Below are 26101 nucleotides of genomic sequence, written 5' to 3' on the forward strand. Positions count from 1 at the left end.
TGGGAGACCAAATTGGAGGTGGAAAGATGGAGTGAAAAAGATTTTGAGTGATTGGGGCCTGAACATGCAGGAGGGTGGAAGGAGGGCAAGGAATAGAGTGAATTGGATCGATGTGGTTTACCGGGGTTGATGTGCTGTCAGTGGATTGAATCAGGGCATGTGAAGCGTCTGGGGTAAACCATGGAAAGCTGTGTAGGTATGTATATTTGCGTGTGTGGACGTATGTATATACATGTGTATGGGGGTGGGTTGGGCCATTTCTTTCGTCTGTTTCCTTGCGCTACCACGCAAACGCGGGAGACAGCGACAAAGCAAAAAAAAAAAAATTATTATTATTATTATTATTATTAATAAAAGCAAATGGATTTGTATGTAGCATTTATGGATCTGGAGAAGGCATATGATAGAGTTGATAGAGATGCTCTGTGGAAGGTATTAAGAATATATGGTGTGGGAGGCAAGTTGTTAGAAGTAGTGAAAAGTTTTTATCGAGGATGTAAGGCATGTGTACGTGTAGGAAGAGAGGAAAGTGATTGGTTCTCAGTGAATGTAGGTTTGCGGCAGGGGTGTGTGATGTCTCCATGGCTGTTTAATTTGTTTATGGATGGGGTTGTTAGGGAGGTGAATGCAAGAGTTTTGGAAAGAGGGGCAAGTATGAAGTCTGTTGGGGATGAGAGAGCTTGGGAAGTGAGTCAGTTGTTGTTCGCTGATGATACAGTGCTGGTGGCTGATTCATGTGAGAAACTGCAGAAGCTGGTGACTGAGTTTGGTAAAGTGTGTGAAAGAAGAAAGTTAAGAGTAAATGTGAATAAGAGCAAGGTTATTAGGTACAGTAGGGTTGAGGGTCAAGTCAATTGGGAGGTGAGTTTGAATGGAGAAAAACTGGAGGAAGTAAAGTGTTTTAGATATCTGGGAGTGGATCTGGCAGCGGATGGAACCATGGAAGCGGAAGTGGATCATAGGATGGGGGAGGGGGCGAAAATTCTGGGAGCCTTGAAGAATGTGTGGAAGTCGAGAACATTATCTCGGAAAGCAAAAATGGGTATGTTTGAAGGAATAGTGGTTCCAACAATGTTGTATGGTTGCGAGGCGTGGGCTATGGATAGAGTGGTGCGCAGGAGGATGGATGTGCTGGAAATGAGATGTTTGAGGACAATGTGTGGTGTGAGGTGGTTTGATCGAGTAAGTAACGTAAGGGTAAGAGAGATGTGTGGAAATAAAAAGAGCGTGGTTGAGAGAGCAGAAGGGGGTGTTTTGAAATGGTTTGGGCACATGGAGAGAATGAGTGAGGAAAGATTGACCAAGAGGATATATGTGTCAGAGGTGGAGGGAACAAGGAGAAGAGGGAGACCAAATTGGAGGTGGAAAGATGGAGTGAGAGAGATTTTGTGTGATCGGGGCCTGAACATGCAGGAGGGTGAAAGGAGGGCAAGGAATAGAGTGAATTGGAGCGATGTGGTATACCGGGGTTGACGTGCTGTCAGTGGATTGAATCAGGGCATGTGAAGCGTCTGGGGTAAACCATGGAAAGCTGTGTAGGTATGTATATTTGCGTGTGTGGACGTATGTATATACATGTGTATGGGGGTGGGTTGGGCCATTTTCTTTTGTCTGTCTCCTTGCGCTACCTCGCAAACGCAGGAGACAGCGGCAAAAAAAAAAAAAAAAAAATTATTATTATTATTATTATTATTATTATTATTATTATTATTATTATTATTATTATTCAGTACATTATACATGACAGCTAGAGACTGAGTGTGAATGAATGTGGCCTTTTTTGTCTTTTACTGCCACTACCTTGCTGGAGGAGGAGGGGGGGATGCTATTTCATGTGTGGTGGGTGGCGATGGGAATAGGTGAGGGCAGCAAGTATTAATATGTACATGTGTATATATATATGGGGCCTTTGTTGTCTTTTCCTAGCGCTACCTCGCACACATGAGGGGGGAGGGGGTCGTTATTTCATGTGTGGCGAGGTGGCGATGGGAATGAATAAAGGCAGACAGTATGAATTATGTACATGTGTATATATGTATATGTCTGTGTGTGGATATATATGTATACGTTGAGATGTATAGGTATGTATATTTGTGTGTGTGGACGTGTATGTATATACATGTGCATGTGGGTGGGTTGGGCCATTCTTTCGTCTGTTTCCTTGCGCTACCTCACTAATGCAGGGGTATTGCAGTGGAATTTATTAAAAAAGGGGTGACTGTATTGTTGACTGGTTGGTAAGGTTATTTAATGTATGTATGATTCATGGTGAGGTGCCTGAGGATTGGCGGAATGCTTGCATAGTGCCATTGTACAAAGGCAAAGGGGATAAGAGCGAGTGCTCAAATTACAGAGGTATAAGTTTGTTGAGTATTCCTGGTAAATTATATGGGAGGGTATTGATTGAGAGGGTGAAGGCATGTACAGAGCATCAGATTGGGGAAGAGCAGTGTGGTTTCAGAAGTGGTAGAGGATGTGTGGATCAGGTGTTTGCTTTGAAGAATGTATGTGAGAAATACTTAGAAAAGCAAATGGATTTGTATGTAGCATTTATGATCTGTAGAAGGCATATGATAGAGTTGATAGAGATGCTTTGTGGAAGGTACTAAGAATATATGGTGTGGGAGGCAAGTTGTTAGAAGCAGTGAAAAGTTTTTATCGAGGATATAAGGCATGTGTACGTGTAGGAAGAGAGGAAAGTGATTGGTTCTCAGTGAATGTAGGTTTGCGGCAGGGGTGTGTGATGTCTCCATGGTTGTTTAATTTGTTTATGGATGGGGTTGTTAGGGAGGTGAATGCAAGAGTTTTGGAAAGAGGGGCAAGTATGCAGTCTCTTGTGGATGACAGAGCTTGGGAAGTGAGTCAATTGTTGTTTGCTGATGATACAGTGCTGGTGGCTGATTCATGTGAGAAACTGCAGAAGCTGGTGACTGAGTTTGGTGAAGTGTGTGAAAGAAGAAAGTTAAGAGTAAATGTGAATAAGAGCAAGATTATTAGGTACAGTAGGGTTGAGGATCTAGTCAATTGGGAGGTAAGTTTGAATGGAGAAAAACTGGAGGAAGTAAAGTGTTTTAGATATCTGGGAGTGGATCTGGCAGCGGATGGAACCATGGAAGTGGAAGTAAATCATAGGGTGGGGGAGGGGGGCAAAAATCATGGGAGCGTTGAAGAATGTGTGGAAGTCGAGAACATTATCTCGGAAAGCAAAAATGGGTATGTTTGAAGGAATAGTGGTTCCAACAATGTTGTATGGTTGCGAGGCGTGGGCTGTGATAGAGTTGTGCGCAGGAGGGTGGATGTGCTGGAAATGAGATGTTTGAGGACAGTATGTGGTGTGAGGTGGTTTGATCGAGTAAGTAATGTAAGGGTAAGAGAGATGTGTGGAAATAAAAAGAGCGTGGTTGAGAGAGCAGAAGAGGGTGCTTTGAAATGGTTTGGGCACATGGAGAGAATGAGTGAGGAAAGATTGACCAAGAGGATATATGTGTCGGAGGTGGAGGGAATGAGGAGAAGTGGGAAACCAAATTAGAGGTGGAAAGATGGAGTGAAAAAGATTTTGAGTCATCGGAGCCTGAACATGCTGGAGGGTGAAAGTCGGGCAAGGAATAGAGTGAATTGGGTCGATGTGGTATACTGGGGTCGACGTGCTGGCAATGGATTGAATCAGGGCATGTGAAGCGTCTGGGGTAAATCATGGAAAGTTGTGTGGGGCCTGGATGTGGAAAGGGAGCTGTGGTTTCCGGCGTTATTGCATGCAAGCTGGAGATTGAGTGTGAGCGAATGGGGCCTTTGTTGTCTTTTCCTGGCGCTGCCTCGCGCACATGAGGGGGGGAGGGGGATGTTATTCCGTGTGTGGTGGGGTGGCGATGGGGGTGAGTAGGGGCAGACAGTGTGAATTGTGTGCATGTGGGTATATTTGTGTGTCTGTGTGTGTATATTTGTGTGTACGTTGGGATGTGTGGGTGTGTATAGTTGCGTGTGTGGACGTGTGTGCATGTGTGTGGGGGTGGGTTGGGCCATTTCTTTCGTCTGTTTCCTTGCGCTACCTCGCAGGCGCAGAGGACAGCGACAAAGCAAAATTATAATAATAATAAAATAATGTGTATATATGTCTATGTATGTATATGTTGAAATGTATATGCATGTATGTGTGCATGTATGGGCGTTTATGTATATGCATGTGTATGTGGGTGGGTTAAGCCATTTCTCATCTGTTTCCTTGCGCTACCTCGTTGAAGCGTGAGACAGGAATTAAGTATGATGAATATAAATAATGATTATTAAGGAAATGATAATGATAATATTTCCCCAGGCCAACAGATATATTTTCCAAGGCTTGTTCAGGCATAGAAGCATTTCAGTGTGTAATATCGTGATTTTCACTGAAAATTTTTTGTGGCTTATAAAACCTTGACCTGCAATTTATGGTAATTTAAATTTTCTCCCCTTTATATTCTCTTTTGTCAGCCATTGTCTTTGACAGTCTCCAGACCTTCAAATATCTAATACCAAACAAGAAAGTGCAAAGAATGTGTGATGAGTTCTTTTGTACTTAATGATTTTTACTAAATAAAAGAAGCATTTACCAAATAATTAATCTCTCCCTCATTCTCCCTTTAGGCATATATAGAAGCAACTAAAGCATTTTACCGGGTCAAGGCACCGCAATACCTGGAGGCCAATGGCGTACAAAACTACATGAAATATGCTGAACTTAAGTTAAGAGAAGAAGAACAACGTGGAGAGAAATACCTAGAGTCGTTTAGTGGATCATTACAGAATGTAAGTTTATCTTTCACTTCAGTTTTACTAAACTTTTCATTTGGTGCTTTTTTCTTTCTTTCAAACTATTCGCCATTTCCCGTGTTAGCAAGGTAGCGTTAAGAACAGAGGACTGGGCCTCTGAGGGAATATCCTCACCTGGCCCCCTTCTCTGTTCCTTCTTTTGGAAAATTAAAAAAAAAACAAGAGGGGAGGATTTCCAGCCACCCGCTCCCTCCCCTTTTAGTCGCCTTCTAGGACATGCAGGGAATACGTGGGAAGTATTCTTTCTCCCCTATCCCCTATTTGGTGCTCTCATCTTTTATTCTTCCTCTGTGGTATAAGATTATCAGAGCTAATGTATATTATAAATACATTAGATTTTTCAGTTATATATTCATACTCTTGACTTTCCTTCCCTTAGTTTTTATATTCACCATAAAGATTTCACCATCTTATGGCTGAAATGCTAAAGTATAGAGGAGAAAGTTTGATAAGAGTGGATGCATCTTATATGAAGTCAGTTTTAGAATATTTCTCTTCCTTTGTATCATATTTACTGCGCATGTATTGGTGACAGAGCATTATGATATATTTTCCATGATTGTTTCAAGTATAGAAGTGTTTGAATATTTTATCTTTCAAGTTTGAAAAAAAAATTCTTTGAGCTGAAAAATAATCTGAACTATTATTATTACCTTTAATTTTTGGCATTTTTCTCAGAAAAATAGATTTCCTTTAAAATCTCATTATTAGAAGCATTTTTCATGCTGAATGCAAATCTGGTGTTAAAATATCATTTAGCAATCTTTATGACATTCATGTATGCTGTTAAATGAAGTCAATTTTAAGATTTTTTTCATCCTTTTCATTGTATTTACTGGGTATATATCGATAACTGAGAGCATTATGATGTATTTTCCATGACTACTTCAAGTACAGAAATGTTTGAATATTTTACCTTTCAATTTTGAAACAACAAGTTTTTGGAGTCAGAAAATACTCTGAAGTATTCCTTTGAATTTTTGGCTTTTTTTCAGAAAAATAGATTTCCTTTGAAAACTCATTATAAGTGTATTTTTTGCTGAATACAAATCTGCTGTTAGAATATCGTTTAGTCGTCTTTATGACATTCAATTAAGCTGTTAAATGAATTCAACTTTTTATATCTTTTGAAGCTTTACATCGTATTTACTGGGTATGTAACAGTGACTAAGAGCAATATGATATATTTTCTATGATTATTTCAATTATAGAAGTGTATGAATATCTTATCTTTCAATTTTAAAACAAAGTTTTTTGAGCTAAAAAATTTTTGGCAGTCTTCTCAGAAAAATAGATTTCCTTTAAAAACTCATCATAAGAAGTATTTTTCATGCTGAATACAAATCCGGTGTTAAAATATCATTTAGTCATCTTTATGATATTCATTTCAGCTCTTCAGTGAAGTCAATATTAAGATGTTTTTTCATCCATTGCAATGTATTTACTGGATATGTTATGTAACGGTAACTGAGAGCATTATGATATATTTCCCATGATTATTTCAAGTATAGAAGTGTTTAAATATTTTGTCTTTCAATTTTGAGACGAAAAATTTTTTTGAGATAAAAAATACCCTGAATACCTTCAATTTTTGGCATTTTTCTCAGAAAAATAGATTTCCTTTAGAAACTCATTATAAGAAGTATTTTTCATGTTGAATGCAAATCTGGTGTTAAAATATTGTTTAGTCATCTTTATGACGTTCATTTAAGCTGTTGAATGAGGCAAATTAAAAATATTTTTTTATCCTTTGCATTGTATTTACTGGGTATTTATTGGTAACTGAGAGCATATTGATATATTTTCCATGATTATTTCAAGTATAGATGTGTATTAAAATTGTCTGGTTACATGATTATTTCAAGTATAGATGTGTATTGATATTGTTTAGTCATGTTTATGACATTTATGTAAGCTTGTAAATGAAGTCAATTTCAAAATATTTTCGACTCCTTTGCATCATATTTACTGGGTATGTATTGGTAACTGAGAGCATTATGATATATTTTCCATGATTATTTCAAGTATAGAAGTGTATTAATATCTTATCTTTCAATTTTAAAACAAAAAGTTTTTTGAGCTAAAAAATACCCTGAAGTATTACCTTCAATTTTTGTCATTTTTCTCTGAAAAAAAGGGTTTCCTTTAAAAACTCATCATAAGTATTTTTCATGATGAATACAAATATGGTGTTAAAATAACATTTAGTCCTCCTAATGACACTTTATTAAGTTGTTAAATGAAGTGAATTTTAAAATATTTCTGCTCCATTGCATCGTATTGAATGAGTATGTATCAGTAACTGAGCGCATTATGATATATTTTCCGTGATTATTTCAAGTATAGAAATGTTTGAATATCTTATCTTTCAGTTTTGGAACAAAAAGTAATTTGAGCAAAAAATACCCCTAAGTATTCAGGGATGTATCTAGGGGAAATAGCAACTATGGCAAGCACTGAAATTGCACCACTGGCTTGATTAAGAATATACCTTCAGTGGATGTATATTAAAATATTTTTATTTTTTTATTTTGCTTTGTTGCTGTCTCCCGCATTTGTGAGGTAGCGCAAGGAAACAGAAGAAAGAAATGGCCCAACCCACCCCCATACACATGTATATACACACATGTCCACACACGCAAATATACATACCTATACATCTCAATGTACACATATATATACACACACAGACACATACATGCACACAATTCACACTGTCTGCCTTTATTCATTCCCATTGCCACCTCGCCACACATGGAATACCATCCCCCTCCCCCCTCATGTGTGCGAGGTAGCGCTAGGAAAAGATAACAAAGGCCCCATTCGTTCACACTCAGTCTCCAGCTGTCATGTAATAATGCCCGAAACCACAGCTCCCTTTCCACATCCAGGCCCCACACAACTTTCCATGGTTTACCCCAGACGCTTCACATGCCCTGATTCAATCCACTGACAGCACGTCAACCCCGGTATACCACATCGATCCAATTCACTCTATTCCTTGCCCGCCTTTCACCCTTCTGCATGTTCAGGCCCCGATCACTCAAAATCTTTTTCACTCCATCTTTCCACCTCCAATTTGGTCTCCCACTTCTCCTCGTTCCCTCCACCTCTGACACATATATATTAAAATATATACTGTGTAATTATAAACTGTTGAAGAGTTAGACCAAACTTAAATCGTACAAACTCTTAAAGGCTTAAAGTTAAAGACTTATTTGATCAAAATTGTAATGTAGAGGTGGTAATGCAACAGATAGTAACAAAATAGTATAATAGTTGAAAAGTAGGTGATTTTCTTTTTTATCTCACAAAACCAAACCCTTAAAAATGTCAGTCGAGTAGCATATGTCAAAAACCAAACCTCTTGAGTGGCACCCCCCTTCAAGTGGTGCCCAGGGCACCTGCCCTACCTGCCATACCCTAGACATGCCACTGAGTAAAGCAGGATAATAGTTAAATAGGGTTGGAAAAGAGTTTCACAGATCATAGGGTAGTGATATGTAAGGTATCCGATGTTGAGCTTGGAAAGGAGTTTCAAAAATCATATGGTACTGATATGTAGTTTACCCAAGGATTATGGTAGTGATATGTAGATTAGCCTAGGAGTGAGCATTATCTTGCAGTAAAGTAGGAGAATACTTAAATTGGATTAGAAAGGAGTTTCACTGATAAGTTATTTATAGTAGAGTAGCCTAGGATTAAGCATTATCATGTACTAAAGCAGGATAATACTTAGAGTTGGAAAGGAGTTTCACTGATGATATGGTAGTGATGTTTAGAAAGGGTACTTAAATAGTATAGTACCGTAATGAAAATATGAATGACATAATTAAAGGGATAAACGTATCCAATTGGAGTAATGACATTGTATAACTCATCTTCAAAAAGGAGCTAGATTAGAAGATGAGAGAATCCAAAACACTGCTGTGTAAAGTTGAGGTGATTTGGAGGCAGTTTAAGAGTGGTATTAATAGAGGCTGTCCGAGAGATGTGTGGCAGCATAACTGTATGTTGTGAGAAGGTAGGTACATCTTTATAGAATGAAGATTTAAGAAATTTGACAAGGAGAAAAGAAAGTCTAGAAGGAGAAGCAGAAGCTTTCAGAAAATAGTAATAAATGAGGGGAAAAAGTTTGAAAAAGAAAGTCATTGTGGATCTTGTAAGAAGAAGAATTTAAGGGAGAAAACAAGCAAGCTGTTTGGAAGGAGGGAAATACTTGCAAATGGGAGATTTTCTTGAAGAGTGGGAGCCTGTGTGTGACAAAGGTTAAGCTTGAAAGAGATTTCTTAAAGAGTGAGAGCCTGTTTGTGACAAAGGTTAAGCTTGAAAGAGATTTCTTAAAGAGAGCGCCTGTTTGTGACAAAGGTTAAGCTTGAAAGAGATTGGGAGAGTTCTTGAGAGAACTCATTAGAGATGATTTCTGCCCATTCACTGCAGTAGTCCTGATATCCAGTGTGCATCCTATTTTGTGTGTGTGGCATACTGTCAAGTATTCTGAAGAACATCTCAGTAAGTTTGTTATTACTGTTAACTAGAACATTACTTTCTAAGCCTTAACTTTGTGACCTAGGAGGCTCCTGCAACTGACATAGGAAGCTGGTCAGTATAGATGGAGTCATGAATGGCATGATGAAGAATGGAGGTGCACCCGTTGTTAAATTGATTTGCAAATTGTACTTGGAAGTATGGAAAAGTGGTCTTGTGCTTGATGATTGGACAACGGGAGTTATTTTTCCACTGTATGAAGGGTGAAGACTATGAAAATGAATGTGAGAATTACCAAGAAAGAAGTCTTATCATAGTAAGATGTATTGTAAGATTGTTATTGGTCATGTTTAAAGGCTTTTTAAACACCTTTTATTGGTGAAAAACATTATGGATTTAGGAATGGAAGAAGCTGTGTAAACCAGATTTTGCCTTTAAAAGATAGTGAAGAAAAGTGAAGTGAAAAGGCAATAAGTATGTGCAGCATTTATTGGCATACAAAACCCCTATGATAAAGTTTATAGGAAAGGATCTGATTTTCGGGTATAGGATCTGATTTTCATGGTGTGCAAAGAAGACTTCTGGTTGCTATTGAGAGCTTTGATAATGGTGGTAGTGTATGTATGAGAATATTTTTTTTTGTTTAAGTGAGTGTTATAAAATATATGTTGTATTATATATATTATATCACTGCGAGGTGGCGATGGGAATAAATAAAGGCAGACAGTATGAATTATGTGCATGTGTATATATGTATATGTCTGTGTGTGTATAAATATGTGTACATGGAGATGTATAGGTATGTATATTTGCTTGTGTGGACGTGTATGTATATACCTGTGTATGTGGGTGGGTTGGGCCATTCTTTCGTCTGTTTCCTTGCGCTACCTCGCTGACGCGGGAGACAGCGACGAAGCAAAATGAATAAATAAATATATCACTGTGATGTCATTACAGTTGTTTAATGTTTTTATGTGTGGAACATTGTCTGAAAAGAGACTGATAGCAGGTTATTGCAAGATTTCAGTGAAACTGAATAAAGTTACGCAATGTTTAGGTCTAGCCAGTATGTATGGTATTTGAAGGATATTATGTTGTCACCCTTGCATTTGTCTGTCTGTCTTTCAGTAAGTCTGTGTGTGTGTGAACACGATAATTTAAGAACAGATACATCATAGGTATCATGTCTAAAGGTGAGAAACTGATCAGGTTTTGGGGTACATAGGTGCATAAATTTCATTTGAATTTGAAAATGATTGTTTTGCAGGTGCTGTGATTTAGGAGTACTGAGTAATTAGTTCAAATACTTAAAGTATCTGTTAGGCAAAGATGAGTATATCATGGTATTAAAATTTTTTGCAAATGAACAAGACATCAAGCAACACAAGTGTGTCCATTATTATACAATGCTGTAATGTTTACTGAGTCAGAGGAGTCAGATAGGATGATAAGCAGTTTTGATGTAGGTATGAGTATTTGAAAATTGATGTGAGTAAAACTAAGATTATAATTTTTGAGGAAGATTGTCTGATGGAGTGTAATATAAGTTTGAATAATGAAGATCAGAGGAAAATATGGATGACTTTCATGATCTGAGACTGAAGCTCAATCATGGTAAGAATGATATAGGGAAAGATTGAAACTCAGTAAGAATGATATAGGGAAAGATTGAAGCTCAGTAAGAATGGCACAAGGAAAAATTGAAATGGTAAGAATGGTGGGGTGAAAAATTGAATCTCAGTAAGAATGTCAAGGGAAAGATTGAATCTCAGTAAGAAGGGTTCTGGGAAAGTGGGAAAAGACTGAAGCTCAGTAAGAATGGTACAAGGAAAAATTGAAACTAAGTAAGGTTGGTAAGGGAAAGATTGCTCATAAGAATGATACAGGGAAAGATTTAAGGTCAGTAAGAATGGTACATGGAAAGCTGAAATTGATGATTGTCTTACAAGGAAGAGGAATTAGAGGTGCTCTGAAAGCTCTGGGAATGGAAAAAATTTGAATGTAGATTTTGCAAGAAGCTTGCATGATGGAGTGCTTGTCCCATTTGATGAGGATACTGACCTTGCAGGCATTAGACATGATTAGTTATCCCTCTCCGTCCTGTTTGAATGGATTCTGGTTTGTCTTAGAAGGTAACCTGGTTACCTTCAAATCTTAAGTTGCTTTGGAGCCATGTCTTGAGAAATAATGGAATCTTCCCCTGCATGCTACTAGAGCAAGTTGATAGTAATCAGCATCTTGCCCATGTCTATAATGTGTATACTTCCAACCTTTATTCTTTATGCCTTTTCTTGTACTTGTTCTTTGAATCCTTTGGTGCAAAACATTATTCCTAACCTGGTTTTCATCCTTTTCTCTTATATTTCAGTTAAACGAATGTTGTGTTGAAGTGCTGGTGACAACCTTCCGTGACACCATCTTAGCAGAGTGTCCACAAATGATCAAAAACAATGAGACTGATAGTCCGTATCTACCCACTGAGTATTTCATTGTTAAAAATGTTATAAATTAAAAATCATTAGCTCTTCTCAGAAGTGTAAAACTTAGAAAATATCTTACTGGGGGGGGGAGTATTTTTTCTGCAGAATTTGTCACATACAGTAAACAATAGTAAATATTACTGATATAATTTTAGCTCAGTTTGGATATAATGGTTTTATGAAGTTCACCTTATGTTTAGTAAAGCATTTTTTAGAGATATTTATGAAGATTCTGTTCATACCCTCAGTAGCATTCCAAATAAGAAAGTGCCTTTGTAAGTGGAGATAAAGGCAAATTAGTTCATGTCATTCGTTTTTGCTATTCATGGACCTTAGATGCTTTTAAGATAGGGCTAGGCAAAAAAGAGGAAATCGTGCTCATCTGTGTATAGATTGCTGATGATATTTGAACTGAAGGAGCTGTGTTGGAAGTGTAGGGGCTTGGGGTGGAAGATAGTAATAATGGTAGGTGTGTACACTAGATTTACTCCTTTCTTTCTTGCTCCCTTTTTTTTATTTTGCCATTTTCTTTGGTAGAATTGCAGCTCATGTTCAAGTTAATGGACCGTGTGCCAGATGGAATACAGCCCATGTTGGATGCACTTGAGGAACACATTGTGTCAGCTGGCTTAGCTGATATGGTGGCTGCTGCTGATAGTATAACACAGGTGAGTCAGTAATGCATTGATTGTGAGGTGTTGGTTTATGTGTATGAATGAGTTTTAAAACGGATGGATGGCTGAGGGATATCCATAAGTTATAAAGCATTGAAAAGATTTGTGAAAGAAAGCTTTAAAGTATAGTCATTGAATTTCCTTTAGGTCCACTGTAATATAGTGTTTGATGTGTTTTGCTAGTGTACAACATGTAATTGAATCAAGATATATCTTTAGGTCATCATGAAACAAGTTTAGAGATGAATATTTACTACCACTGTTTTAAAATATTTTTTTTGTGCAGTTTTGTACACTGACTATACATGTTTCATTCTTAGATATAAAAAATATAATAGTTAAAACTATATAGACATCCAAAGAAAAAGTTATGAATTTTGGAAGTGGTGAAAAACCTGCTTTTTAAAAAGTGCTAGGTCCAAGTTATTGGGAAAGACAAGATAAGGAGTTCCAAAGCTTCAAAGAAAGGAAACGGTTTTCAAAATGGCCTACCCTTGAGTTGCCAATGCCAATGTTCTGTTAGTCCTGAAAAGGCAGGTGTTCGGTGGTTAAGTTGGCACATGTGTCGTGTGTTTTGGCTTCCATTGTAAAGAGATGCCTTGTACTCTTAGCTTATATGCTTGTGACAAAAATTGGATTGTGGTTGGAGAGGAAGAAAATGCAGAGGTTTCATGAATACAGTATTGAATAAGTAATGGTTGGAATGATTTTATATAGACATAAATTATTTAAGAAGACGGAGTAAAAGTGAATTCACTTGAGAGGAAAGAGGTGCATTGGAGTTGTAGAGGCTGAAGTTTTATTGACAAATATGATAAGTGTGTATGTGTGAGAAGGATGCTGATTTTTTTTTTAGTATTATTATACTTAATTGCTGTTTCCTGTGTCAGCTAGGTAGCGAAGGGTGCTGATATAGACTGTATCATATTCTCAGGATTCAGAACAGTATGTGGAAAAACTTCTAGATCTCTTTCAACGATTTAGCAAATTGGTGACAGAGGCATTTAATGAAGATCCGCGGTTCCTCACTGCAAGAGATAAGGCCTACAAACAAGTTGTTAATGATACACAAGTCTTCAAATTAGAATTACCTAGTAAAACGGTAGGTGTTGCAAGTATAGATGTGCTGTTCAGCTTTATTTACAAGCTTGATTTACATCTTTGTCCATTGTTGCCCACTCTAATGGAGTGCTATATTAGATAAGAAGGTAAGTACATCCTATACCTTTAATGTTGCCTGCTCCAGTGGAGTTCTGTATTAGATAAGAAAGGTACCTTGAACTTGCCTGCTCTAATGGAGTTCTGTATTAGATAAGAGAGGTACCTGGAACTACTACCTGCAGTTTTTGGTATGTTTCTGAGGGCAATAGATTTGCATGAAAAGTTCAGTATTAGGACTAATTTTGATGCTGAATACAAATCTGAGATTGAAATATTGTTTTGGGTCTCATTAAGGCCTTTAATTGAGTATTGAAATGGTTACTCTCTAAGAAGCCATGTGATTAGTGGCTTTGTATTTGATGGGTATATGTCAGCTTCTGGAAGCATTATATTTTCCATAATTATTTCAAGTATAGAAGTATTTCATTATGGTATTGTTCTCTTTTAAGAAAAGCTATTTTAGGCTAAAAATACTCTGAACTATTACCTTTAATTTTTGGTATTTTTCTAAGGGCAACAGATTTGCTTGAAACCCTAAGTATAAGGACTAATGTTCATGCTGAATGTGAATCTGGGATTGAAATATTGTTGGGGGTGCAGTTAAGGCCTTTAATTAGATATTTATATGGTTACTTTTTCAAAAGAGTCTGTGAGTATTGGCTTTGTATTTAATGAGTATCTATTGGCTTGGGGAAGTTTTGTGAGACAATTTCCACAATTAAGTCAAGAGCAGAAGAGTTTACTTATGATATAGTTCAATTTTAAAACAAAAGCTTTTTGGGCTAAAAATGTACCCTAAAGTGTTACCTGCAATATTTTGTATTTTACTGAGGTTAATAGATATGCTTGAAAACCTAAGTATAAGGACTGTTTTTAATGCTTAATATGAATCTGGGGTTGACATATATATGGTCTCATTAAGTCCTGTAATTAAGTATTTAATTGGCTTCTCTTTCAAATGCTTCTGTAATTGTTGTCTTTGTATGTAATGTGTATGTATTGGCTTTAGGAAGGTGAATAGTGTGAGGAGATCAAGGGAACACATGGGAACATCATTAGAGGGAACAAATGGGGAATTGGTAACAGACAGAGGTGTGAAGATGAGGTAGAGTGAGTACTTTGAAGGGATGTTGAAGGCATTATGTGATAGTGTGGCAAATGTGGGATGTTTGGGACATGGAGTCATGGCAAGTAGTTTGGTGAAATGAGAAAGGATGGTGAAGGTCTTGTGGAAGGTGAAGTGTGTCAAAGCTGCTGAAATGGTTGGGACTGTAGGTGAATTTCTCAAGAAGAGGGTGACGGTGATGTTAATTGGTTAGTTAGGATATTCATTGTATTTATAGCTCAAGGTTAAGTGCCTAAGGATAGGCAGAATGCATGTATAGTCCCATTGGTATATAAAGGCATGGGGAAAAGAAATGAATGCTTAAATTACAGAGGTATGTGGAGTTTACCAAGTTGTATGGGACAATGGTGATTGAGATGGTGGTGGCATCCACAGAGCAGTAGACTGGGGAGGAACAGTATAGCTCTAGGAGTGGTTAAGGATGTGTGGATCAGGTGTTTGTTTTGAAGAATGTTTGCAAGAAATTCTTAAGAGATCCAGAAGATTTGTGCAAGGTATATATGGGTTTGGAGAAAACTTAGGGTTGATAAAGATGCTCTGTGGAAGGTGTAACAAACATATAATATGGGAAGAAAGCTGCTAGAAGCAGTGAATAGTTTTTATGAAGAGACTAAGGTGTGTGTGTGTGTGTGTGTGTGTAGGAAATGAGGAGGGTGAGTGGTTCCTGGTGAAGGTGGTTCCATGCAAGGGGTTTATGATATCATCATGGCAGTTTTATTGGTTTATGGACTGGGTAGAGAGCGAGGAAAGAGGAACAAATCTGCATTCTAACAGGGAGGTGTGTCACTTATTTGCTGATAGCACAGCAGTGGAAGCAGATTTGAGTGAAAAACTGCAGAAACTGGTGCCTGAGTTTGGGAGTGTGTGAAAGGAGAAAGTTGAAAGTAAACATGATTGAAAGGAAGGTTATAAAGTTTAGCCTAGAGAGTAACAGGTTGTCAGTGTCACTACTGGCATTCTGTTCATGAACATGCAATCTCTCCTTGTTGTACATAAAGCTTAACAACTGTTAACGTACACAGCTCATTCTTCATAACTCTAGATTTTCCTGTGGTGATGGCACTGTCTGTTAGCCCTGCCTTTTGGCATAATGGTAGGAGCAGTAGATAGAAGTTGTAGGTAGGAAGATTTAGGCAGGAGCATTATGTAGAAGTAGGTTGGAACTTCAAGCAGGAGCTTTAGGTACAAGTAGTCAGTAGCAACATTAGGAAGGGGCCACTGCAAAAACTGTGCTAGAGTTGTCCTTTGCTATTGGACTGTTAAGGGTAAGGCACTAAAGGCTAAGAAGTGGCACTAGGGTTCACTAGTTATGGAGATTATTGCCATCGCCACCCCCTTGAGGGAGTTACAGTTGGGAACAGGCATCAGAGATATAGATAGATGAATAGATAGATACAATGTTTTAGATACCTGGGAGTGGACATAGCAGTGAATGGAACTTTGAAAATTGAAGTGAGCCATACGGTGGATGAAGGGGTAAAGGTCTTGGTCACTTTGAGGAGTGTGTGGAAAGAGAGGTCATTATTGTGCATGTCTGATGGTGTAGTAGTTCTGATGGTGTTATATTGATGTGACATATGGGCTCTAGAGTAAAAAAAGTAAAGTAGATATGTTGGAAATGAAATGTTTGAGGATAATATGGAGTGTAAGGAGTCTTGATAGAATAAGAAATGGTAAGGTAGTATGAGGGATATGTTTAAGAGATTTGAAATGGTTTGGACATATAGAGAAGATGAGTGAGGAGAGGATGACTAAGAGTGTATACATGTCAAAAGTTGAGGAAACAAAGAACAGGGGAACACCAAGGAGGCAGTAGATGGATAGAGTGAAAGGAGAGTGTGATTCCTATGAGGGATAGAGTGCATTGGAGTAATGTTGCCTAATTCACACTTTGATAAATAAAATGGTGGTTCATTGTTTGTGTGTCTTCCCTTGCAGAAAGGGATAGGCAATAAGACTCAACCTGAGTCCAAATGTCCAGAACTGCTAGCAAACTACTGTGACATGTTGCTCAGAAAGACTCCACTCAGCAAAAAGCTGACTGCTGATGAGATTGAGAGCAAATTAAAGGATGTGGTAAGTGCCATATTTTGTTAAGTCTCCAGTGTTGTTTAATGTTACATTTTTTTTTTTTTTTTTTTGTCGCTGTCTCCCGCGTTTGCAAGGTAGCGCAAGGAAACAGACGAAAGAAATGGCCCAACCCACCCCCATACACATGTATATACATACGTCCACACACGCAAATATACATACCTACACAGCTTTCCATGGTTTACCCCAGACGCTTCACATGCCCTGATTCAATCCACTGACAGCACGTCAACCCCGGTATACCACATCGATCCAATTCACTCTATTCCTTGCCCTCCTTTCACCCTCCTGCATGTTCAGGCCCCGATCACACAAAATCTTTTTCACTCCATCTTTCCACCTCTAATTTGGTCTCCCACTTCTCCTTGTTCCCTCCACCTCCGACACATATATCCTCTTGGTCAATCTTTCCTCACTCATTCTCTCCATGTGACCAAACCATTTCAAAACACCCTCTTCTGCTCTCTCAACCAGGCTCTTTTTATTTCCACACATCTCTCTTACCCTTACGTTACTTACTCGATCAAACCACCTCACACCACACATTGTCCTCAAACATCTCATTTCCAGCACATCTATCCTCTTGCGCACAACTCTATCCATAGCCCACGCCTCGCAACCATACAACATTGTTGGAACCACTATTCCTTCAAACATACCCATTTTTGCTTTCCCAGATAATGTTCTCGACTTCCACACATTCTTCAAGGCTCCCAGGATTTTCGCCCCCTCCCCCATCCTATGATCCACTTCCGCTTCCATGGTTCCATCCGCTGCCAGATCCACTCCCAGATATCTAAAACACTTTACTTCCTCCAGTTTTTCTCCATTCAAACTTACCTCCCAATTGAATTGACCCTCAACCCTACTGTACCTAATTACCTTGCTCTTATTCACATTTACTCGTAACTTTCTTCTTTCACACACTTTACCAAACTCAGTCACCAGCTTCTGCAGTTTCTCACATGAATCAGCCACCAGCGCTGTATCATCAGCGAACAACAACTGACTCACTTCCCAAGCTCTCTCATCCCCAACAGACTTCATACTTGCCCCTCTTTCCAAAACTCTTGCATTCACCTCCCTAACAACCCCATCCATAAACAAATTAAACAACCATGGAGACATCACACACCCCTGCCGCAAACCTACATTCACTGAGAACCAATCACTTTCCTCTCTTCCTACATGTACACATGCCTTACATCCTCGATAAAAACTTTTCACTGCTTCTAACAACTTGCTTCCCACACCATATATTCTTAATACCTTCCACAGAGCATCTCTATCAACTCTATCATATGCCTTCTCCAGATCCATAAATGCTACATACAAATCCATTTGCTTTTCTAAGTATTTCTCACATATGTTCTTCAAAGCAAACACCTGATCCACACATCCTCTACCACTTCTGAAACCACACTGCTCTTCCCCAATCTGATGCTCTGTACATGCCTTCACCCTCTCAATCAATACCCTCCCATACATTTAAATGTACTTAAAATAATCTAGGATTAAGTGCTTACAGCCTTACAACTTTCTTACTTGAATCCTCGACATATTTTCAGTTTATTGAAGTTAACCGAGTCACTGTGCTATTATAGCACATTCTAATTAATTTCTTTGCACACCAAGTTGAGGCATCAGGTGAGATTTGAATCTTTATTATCATGTAATCCTTCACAAACAAAATACTTCCAATGTAGCCATTCAAATATCTGTCCCATGTTCTTTCATGATAGAGGATAATTATTTTTGCAGTCATAGGTTTTAGTTTGTACTATTTGTTTATATGTATGTATTTCTCTCAGCCTGACAGCTAGCTGAGGGTACTTGGGCACTGCTGTCTTTCCTGTGCATCATTTTGGACTAAATTATATGGTAAGCCCAAAAAAGAGTGATAGTACTGTGACACTCCAAAACCACTGCAAACTACCAACCTCTGGTTGTTATCAAGTTATCTGTAGCATGAACAGGGACCTATCATTTTGCCCTGAGCTCACACTTTACCTCAGTTTTCTGTGCCTTAAAGGTGCTAGCACAATCTTATGCTTACAATATTATTAATGGCTCAGTATTGCGATCATTGGAAAGGGGCAGATGTCATAGCTGTCACCTGTTTTGATATAACGCTGGCTCTATATTTGTGCTGAATGCAAAATAGTGATGGACATAGGTTTTCTTGGTTCTTTTTGCACATACAGCTCGATGTCCAGATTATTTTACTTTTTTACTTGTTACTCTACAGAAAGTATGAGGCACTTTCTGAATCTACTAGATGCCTGTTAAGTTTCGGTTTTGACACAGTTCAAATTGAGATAGAAGTAACTTCACGTCGATGATCTATTCATGGTATAATACCGCAGTGGAAAGTGATCCAGTTTCAACCACTTCCACTCTAGCTGCCTGCAAGAATAAATTATCAGTCAAGGGACCTCTGGCAAAATTGACATACATTATGATATTTTTCAAAGCTTTAGTTCTACGGTCTCATTTCTGCTGTAGGTTGCAAATACAAATTTTTTTTGGCACAGCAAATTTTTCATATTTTATGCTGTTTTTAGGCAATGTGATGGTTCTTTGTTAACTTGGTAAATTGCTGACTATTGGTGGTTGGTCATTTCTGATGGTTTTAGATGCCACTGTGCTATCATTTTATGGGTATGTCATGTAATGTGTGATTTAAAAGCACCCTCATTTTGCAGTCTAGGTTCAGAAAATTCTTCAAAAAATCTAAATTTATTGTTGTTGCATACATTGGTCTAATCCTTTATCACATTCTTAATCTTATTACTAGTTGTTGGCACCTGCTTTCTTAGTGATAACCAAACCAGCAAGTGGTTGGTAGCTGCTGTCCTTTGGGAGCTAACCAAGCATCTGGAATTCTTTTGCATAAGATGATAAGATTGTATTTGAGTATTGACCATTGGAAGTAGGAGAAATAAGTAACTGAAATTTTTAAGGGAATATTTGCATGTCCTGTCATCCTTTGAGTCTAAGAGAAAGTACATACAGTGTAAAGAGAGTATGCTGCCTCGTGGAGCAATTACCCCATTACCTGACATCTAGAACAATCTTTCCTATTGGTCATAGTTTGTTATTTCATTTAGTCTTAACAGTGTTGATCAGTTTTGTGAAATAATTGTATCCTCATTGACTTAGCCTGCCATCATTACCCTTCCCCAACTCTCCCTTGGTCATTCTCAGGACCAGGTAAATAGGCCACTCCTTGCTCCCACTTAAAACACTTGTAAATGATGTGCATCATTATGAACTGTCATATGATTTTAACCTTTGTCTTTCTTATTTTTCAGTTTGTAATTAATGTACATAATGATAATAAAATATTCATGTGCGAATGTTGAGAGTACACACCAGGTACAGGAGTTGCTGTATAACATCAAGATGTTACATTTGATGTCAACTGTTGCTCTTAACCAACTCGTAATTTTATCATCAGCTGCTGGTGCTTAAGTATGTGAGCAACAAGGATGTCTTTATGCGGTACCACAAGGCTCATCTTACGAGGCGCCTCATACTTGACACATCAGCAGATTCAGAGAAGGAGGAAAATATGGTTGAGTGGTAGGTGAAGAAAATGATAGTTTGAAATTGATGATTATTGCTATGGTAATGTAAAGTTTAGTGAGCATAGTTATGGTAGTATGATGTTACTTCAAGAAATGGTGTCATTTGATGGGGTAACTGTCATTGTTGTGCTGTGGTTATTGGTATGCAATGCTGTGGTAATATGGCGAGTTGCTGGCAGGGCTAGGTTAAAACAGTGTGTGCTGGGCGAGACTGCATTAGTATGATGAGTTATGAGTAAAGCTTTGAAAATTTAGTGGTGGTAGTTTGTAGCTATATGAGTGGTGAAAATGGATATGTTAGTACATTGGTTATTGAGTACAGTGAGTCTCTGGGAACATAGAGGTGAGTCATGAGTAAGACTTACCATTTTAGGCAGGGCTATCGTAGTACAATATATACTAGTTTGTAAGAAAGTATTGTATGGTCTGTTGAATATAAAATGAGAAAGTTTTCTTATAATACATCTATATATCTTTGGTGAGAACAATGGAAGTAAGGGGAGTGGGGGAGGAATGGGATGTATTTAGGGAATCAGTGATGGATTGCGCAAAAGATGCTTGTGGCATGAGAAGAGTGGGAGGTGGGTTGATTAGAAAGGGTAGTGAGTGGTGGGATGAAGAAGTAAGAGTATTAGTGAAAGAGAAGAGAGAGGCATTTGGACGATTTTTGCAGGGAAAAAATGCAATTGAGGGGGAGATGTATAAAAGAAAGAGACAGGAGGTCAAGAGAAAGGTGCAAGAGGTGAAAAAAAGGGCAAATGAGAGTTGGGGTGAGAGAGTATCATTAAATTTTAGGGAGAATAAAAAGATGTTCTGGAAGGAGGTAAATAAAGTGCGTAAGACAAGGGAGCAAATGGGAACTTCAGTGAAGGGCGCAAATGGGGAGGTGATAACAAGTAGTGGTGATGTGAGAAGGAGATGGAGTGAGTATTTTGAAGGTTTGTTGAATGTGTTTGATGATAGAGTGGCAGATATAGGGTGTTTTGGTCGAGGTGGTGTGCAAAGTGAGAGGGTTAGGGAAAATGATTTGGTAAACAGAGAAGAGGTAGTGAAAGCTTTGCGGAAGATGAAAGCCGGCAAGGCAGCAGGTTTGGATGGTATTGCAGTGGAATTTATTAAAAAAGGGGGTGACTGTATTGTTGACTGGTTGGTAAGGTTATTTAATGTATGTATGACTCATGGTGAGGTGCCTGAGGATTGGCGGAATGCGTGCATAGTGCCATTGTACAAAGGCAAAGGGGATAAGAGTGAGTGCTCAAATTACAGAGGTATAAGTTTGTTGAGTATTCCTGGTAAATTATATGGGAGGATATTGATTGAGAGGGTGAAGGCATGTACAGAGCATCAGATTGGGGAAGAGCAGTGTGGTTTCAGAAGTGGTAGAGGATGTGTGGATCAGGTGTTTGCTTTGAAGAATGTATGTGAGAAATACTTAGAAAAGCAAATGGATTTGTATGTAGCATTTATGGATCTGGAGAAGGCATATGATAGAGTTGATAGAGATGCTCTGTGGAAGGTATTAAGAATATATGGTGTGGGAGGCAAGTTGTTAGAAGCAGTGAAAAGTTTTTATCGAGGATGTAAGGCATGTGTATGTGTAGGAAGAGAGGAAAGTGATTGGTTCTCAGTGAATGTAGGTTTGCGGCAGGGGTGTGTGATGTCTCCATGGTTGTTTAATTTGTTTATGGATGGGGTTGTTAGGGAGGTGAATGCAAGAGTTTTGGAAAGAGGGGCAAGTATGAAGTCTGTTGGGGATGAGAGAGCTTGGGAAGTGAGTCAGTTGTTGTTCGCTGATGTTACAGCGCTGGTGGCTGATTCATGTGAGAAACTGCAGAAGCTGGTGACTGAGTTTGGTAAAGTGTGTGAAAGAAGAAAGTTAAGAGTAAATGTGAATAAGAGCAAGGTAATTAGGTACAGTAGGGTTGAGGGTCAAGTCAATTCGGAGGTGAGTTTGAATGGAGAAAAACTGGAGGAAGTGAAGTGTTTTAGATATCTGGGAGTGGATCTGGCACCGGATGGAACCATGGAAGCGGAAGTGGATCATAGGGTGGGGGAGGGGGCGAAAATTCTGGGAGCCTTGAAGAATGTGTGGAAGTCGAGAACATTATCTCGGAAAGCAAAAATGGGTATGTTTGAAGGAATAGTGGTTCCAACAATGTTGTATGGTTGCGAGGTGTGGGCTATGGATAGAGTTGTGAGCAGGATGATGGATGTGCTGGAAATGAGATGTTTGAGGACAATGTGTGGTGTGAGGTGGTTTGATCAAGTAAGTAACGTAAGGGTAAGAGAGATGTGTGGAAATAAAAAGAGCGTGGTTGAGAGAGCAGAAGAGGGTATTTTGAAATGGTTTGGGCACATGGAGAGGATGAGTGAAGAAAGATTGACCAAGAGGATATATTTGTCGCCGAGGTGGAGGGAGCAAGGAGAAGTGGGAGACCAAATTGGAGGTGGAAAGATGGAGTGAAAAAGATTTTGTGTGATCGGGGCCTGAACATGCAGGAGGGTGAAAGGAGGGGAAGGAATAGAGTGAATTGGAGCGATGTGGTATACCGGGGTTGACGTGCTGTCAGTGGATTGAATCAAGGCATGTGAAGCGTCTGGGGTAAACCATGTAAAGCTGTGTAGGTATGTATATTTGCGTGTGTGGACGTATGTATATACATGTGTATGGGGGTGGGTTGGGCCATTTCTTTCGTCTGTTTCCTTGCGCTACCTCGCAAACGCGGGAGACAGCGACAAAGCAAAAAAAAAAAAAAAAATATATATATATATCTTTGGGATAGAGGAGAAAAATATTACCCACATATCTCCTGTTTAGGTAGGGGTAGGACCTGGGGTTGGAAATCCTCCACTCCTGTATTAACTTTATTTAAGTAGAAACAGAAGGGGCTAAGTGAAGATTTTTCCTCAAAGGCTAAGGTAGTTGTTTTTGCTGCTGCCTTTCATGGGTGAGAAAAGTCAGTTATGTATAAGATATATATATAAATTCTTGTACCATACAAAATCTATATATGAAGTAATGTTTTCTGGTTTCAAACACGTTATGCAGGCTTCGAGAAGTTGGCATGCCTGCAGACTATGTCAACAAGCTAGCAAGAATGTTTCAAGACATTAAAGTATCTGAGGATCTCAATCAACAGTTTAAGGAAAGTATTCGAACTACCACTAAGTCAAGTGTAGCAGGTGAGGAACTTACAACTACAGTATTTTATAAATATAACTTGTGGGTACTCATGTTTTTTAAGTTGCAACTTGTGGTTTCTCATGTTTCTTTCACATCCATGAACACTAATTGTAACTATATCAGCTATAGTTCACATGCTATTCCTTCATTAGCCATTCCTCTTGCATCCTTTGTGCTCATTATATGATTATTATGAACTTAAGTTCATACATTGTCACTATCACTCATTGTTCACCATCATCTTTGCTTCATACATTGTCATTATCATCCACATTCACTCTTTATCAGCTTTGTTCATGCTTTGTCTGCCCCATTCACTTTTTTCAACTTTTATTCTTGCTTTGTCATGATCATTCACTCTATCAGGTTTTGATTATACTTTGTCATGATCATTGACTGTTCAGTATCAGGTTTTGATTATACTTTGTCACAATCATTGATTGTTCAGTATGAGTTTTGTTTCATACATTGTCAACATTATCTGCTTTTGTTCCTATTTAGTAACTATCACCTCTTGTTCCTATTTTGTCACTTCCATCTTTGATCACTCTCTATCAGCTTTTCCTATTTTTTCATAACCTTTGATCACTCTCTATCAGCTTTTCCTATTTTGTCATCACCTTTGATCACTCTCTCATTATCAGCTTTTGTTCTATTTTGTCACCATTACCTTTGTTCTCTCATTATCTGCTTTTGTTCATACAGTGCCACCATCATCCATTGCCCATTTTATCAGCTGTTGCTCATACATTGTCACATTCCTTTATTCTTCATTCATTATCAGCTCATGTTTGTGCATTGTTACCATCATCTGTTGGCCACTCATTTGTAGCTTTTATGAACAGTTATCATCTTGGGTTTTCCACTTATTAGGAATTGTTAATACATTAGCATAACCATTGCCAATTTGTAATTAGATTTTTGTGTACACTTTGCCGTTTTACCACTTGTTCATTCACTCATTATCAGCCATTGTTTATACATTTCAATCATTATTCATTGTTCACTTATTAAGTTTTAGGTTTATTCAGATGTCTTTTAGCCGCTTCTGCTTATCACCTATTATTTATATATTATCAGTCCCCTTTGTCCATTCCTAAGCAGCTTTTTCTTTCTTGGATGATTACCATCAACAATTGTCTAACCATCATTTGCTTTTGTTCTTGTTTTCACCTTATTCGTCACATTCCTCTCACTCTAAGTATTTGCTTTTCACTTTAACAGCCATTATTCAGTTATTACCATTTTTTTTCATAATTGCCATTTCCCACATTGGCAAGGTAGCACCAGGAACAGATGAAGAAAGGCCACATCTGCTATTCACATATTTTCATTTTACCAGCTATTTTCTACTCATCACCTGCTCTTGCTCACACACTGTCACCATCATACCAACCATTGTCTACTTATCAGCATTTCTTCATAAATGTTCAGAACTTACCTGTGTTCATTATCACCTATCTTTTTTTTTTTTTTTGTTCAAGACCATTTGGTCTTGTATCAAGTGTTTTAGAAATAGACTCTTCTTTGTTTGCTGTTTCTCATGTTAACAAAGTAGCAATAGGAACAAAGAAATAACCTCATTTGCTCATATCTGTTCTTTAGCTGCCATGTGTAATGCGCCACATCTTCAGCCAGTCCTTGTAGACCTTTCTAAGGTTTTCTCTGACAACTTTATATTCCCTGGTTCATTCCACTGATGGCACATTACTCCTTGTATATTACATCACTCCAAGTTGCCCCATCCTGTGCAAACCTTATACCCTTCTGCTTGTTCAAACCCTTAGCACTTGGAACCTTTTCTATTTCTTCTGTCTGTCTCCAGTTCAGTCTCACATTTCTCCTTGTTCCCTCCACGATTTTTTTTTGTATGGTGTTTCCCATGCTAACATGGAATAACATCATCCTCCCCCCTCATGTGTGCGAGGTAGCGCTAGGAAAAGACAACAAAGGCCCCATTCGTTCACACTCAGTCTCTAGCTGTCATGTAATAATGCCCGAAACCACAGCTCCCTTTCCACATCCAGGCCCCACAGAACTTTCCATGGTTTACCCCAGATGCTTCACATGCCTTGATTCAATCCATTGACAGCACGTCGACCCCGGTATACCACATCGATCCAATTCACTCTATTCCTTGCCCGCCTTTCACCCTCCTGCATGTTCAGGCCCCGATCACTCAAAATCTATTTCACTCCATCTTTCCACCTCCAATTTGGTCTCCCACTTCTCGTTCCCTCCACCTCAGACACATATATCCTCTTGGTCAATCTTTCCTCACTCATTCTCTCCATGTGCCCAAACCATTTCAAAACACCCTCTTCTGCTCTCCCAACCATGCTCTTTTTATTTCCACACATCTCTCTTACCCTTACATTACTTACTCAATCAAACCACCTCACACCGCATATTGTCCTCAAACATCTCATTTCCAGCACATCCACCCTCCTGTGCACAATTCTATCCATAGCCCACGTCTCACAACCATACAACATTGTTGG

General features: G+C 38.5%; 1 protein-coding gene across 1 annotated transcript in view; it reads left to right on the forward strand.

Moving 5' to 3' along the window:
- The window catches only part of Cul5 (cullin 5), a 110401-nt gene that overhangs the window by 52163 nt on the left and 32137 nt on the right, over positions 1-26101 (forward strand). Inside the window, exons 6-12 of the mRNA XM_071667734.1 lie at positions 4621-4782; positions 11663-11756; positions 12312-12442; positions 13383-13550; positions 16674-16811; positions 20287-20411; positions 23466-23599. Coding sequence (XP_071523835.1) covers positions 4621-4782; positions 11663-11756; positions 12312-12442; positions 13383-13550; positions 16674-16811; positions 20287-20411; positions 23466-23599 — 952 coding nt within the window. The remainder of the gene's footprint in view (positions 1-4620; positions 4783-11662; positions 11757-12311; positions 12443-13382; positions 13551-16673; positions 16812-20286; positions 20412-23465; positions 23600-26101) is intronic.

The sequence above is a fragment of the Panulirus ornatus genome, chromosome 12 (genome assembly GCF_036320965.1).
Source record: "Panulirus ornatus isolate Po-2019 chromosome 12, ASM3632096v1, whole genome shotgun sequence".
NCBI classification, from domain to species: domain Eukaryota; kingdom Metazoa; phylum Arthropoda; class Malacostraca; order Decapoda; family Palinuridae; genus Panulirus; species Panulirus ornatus.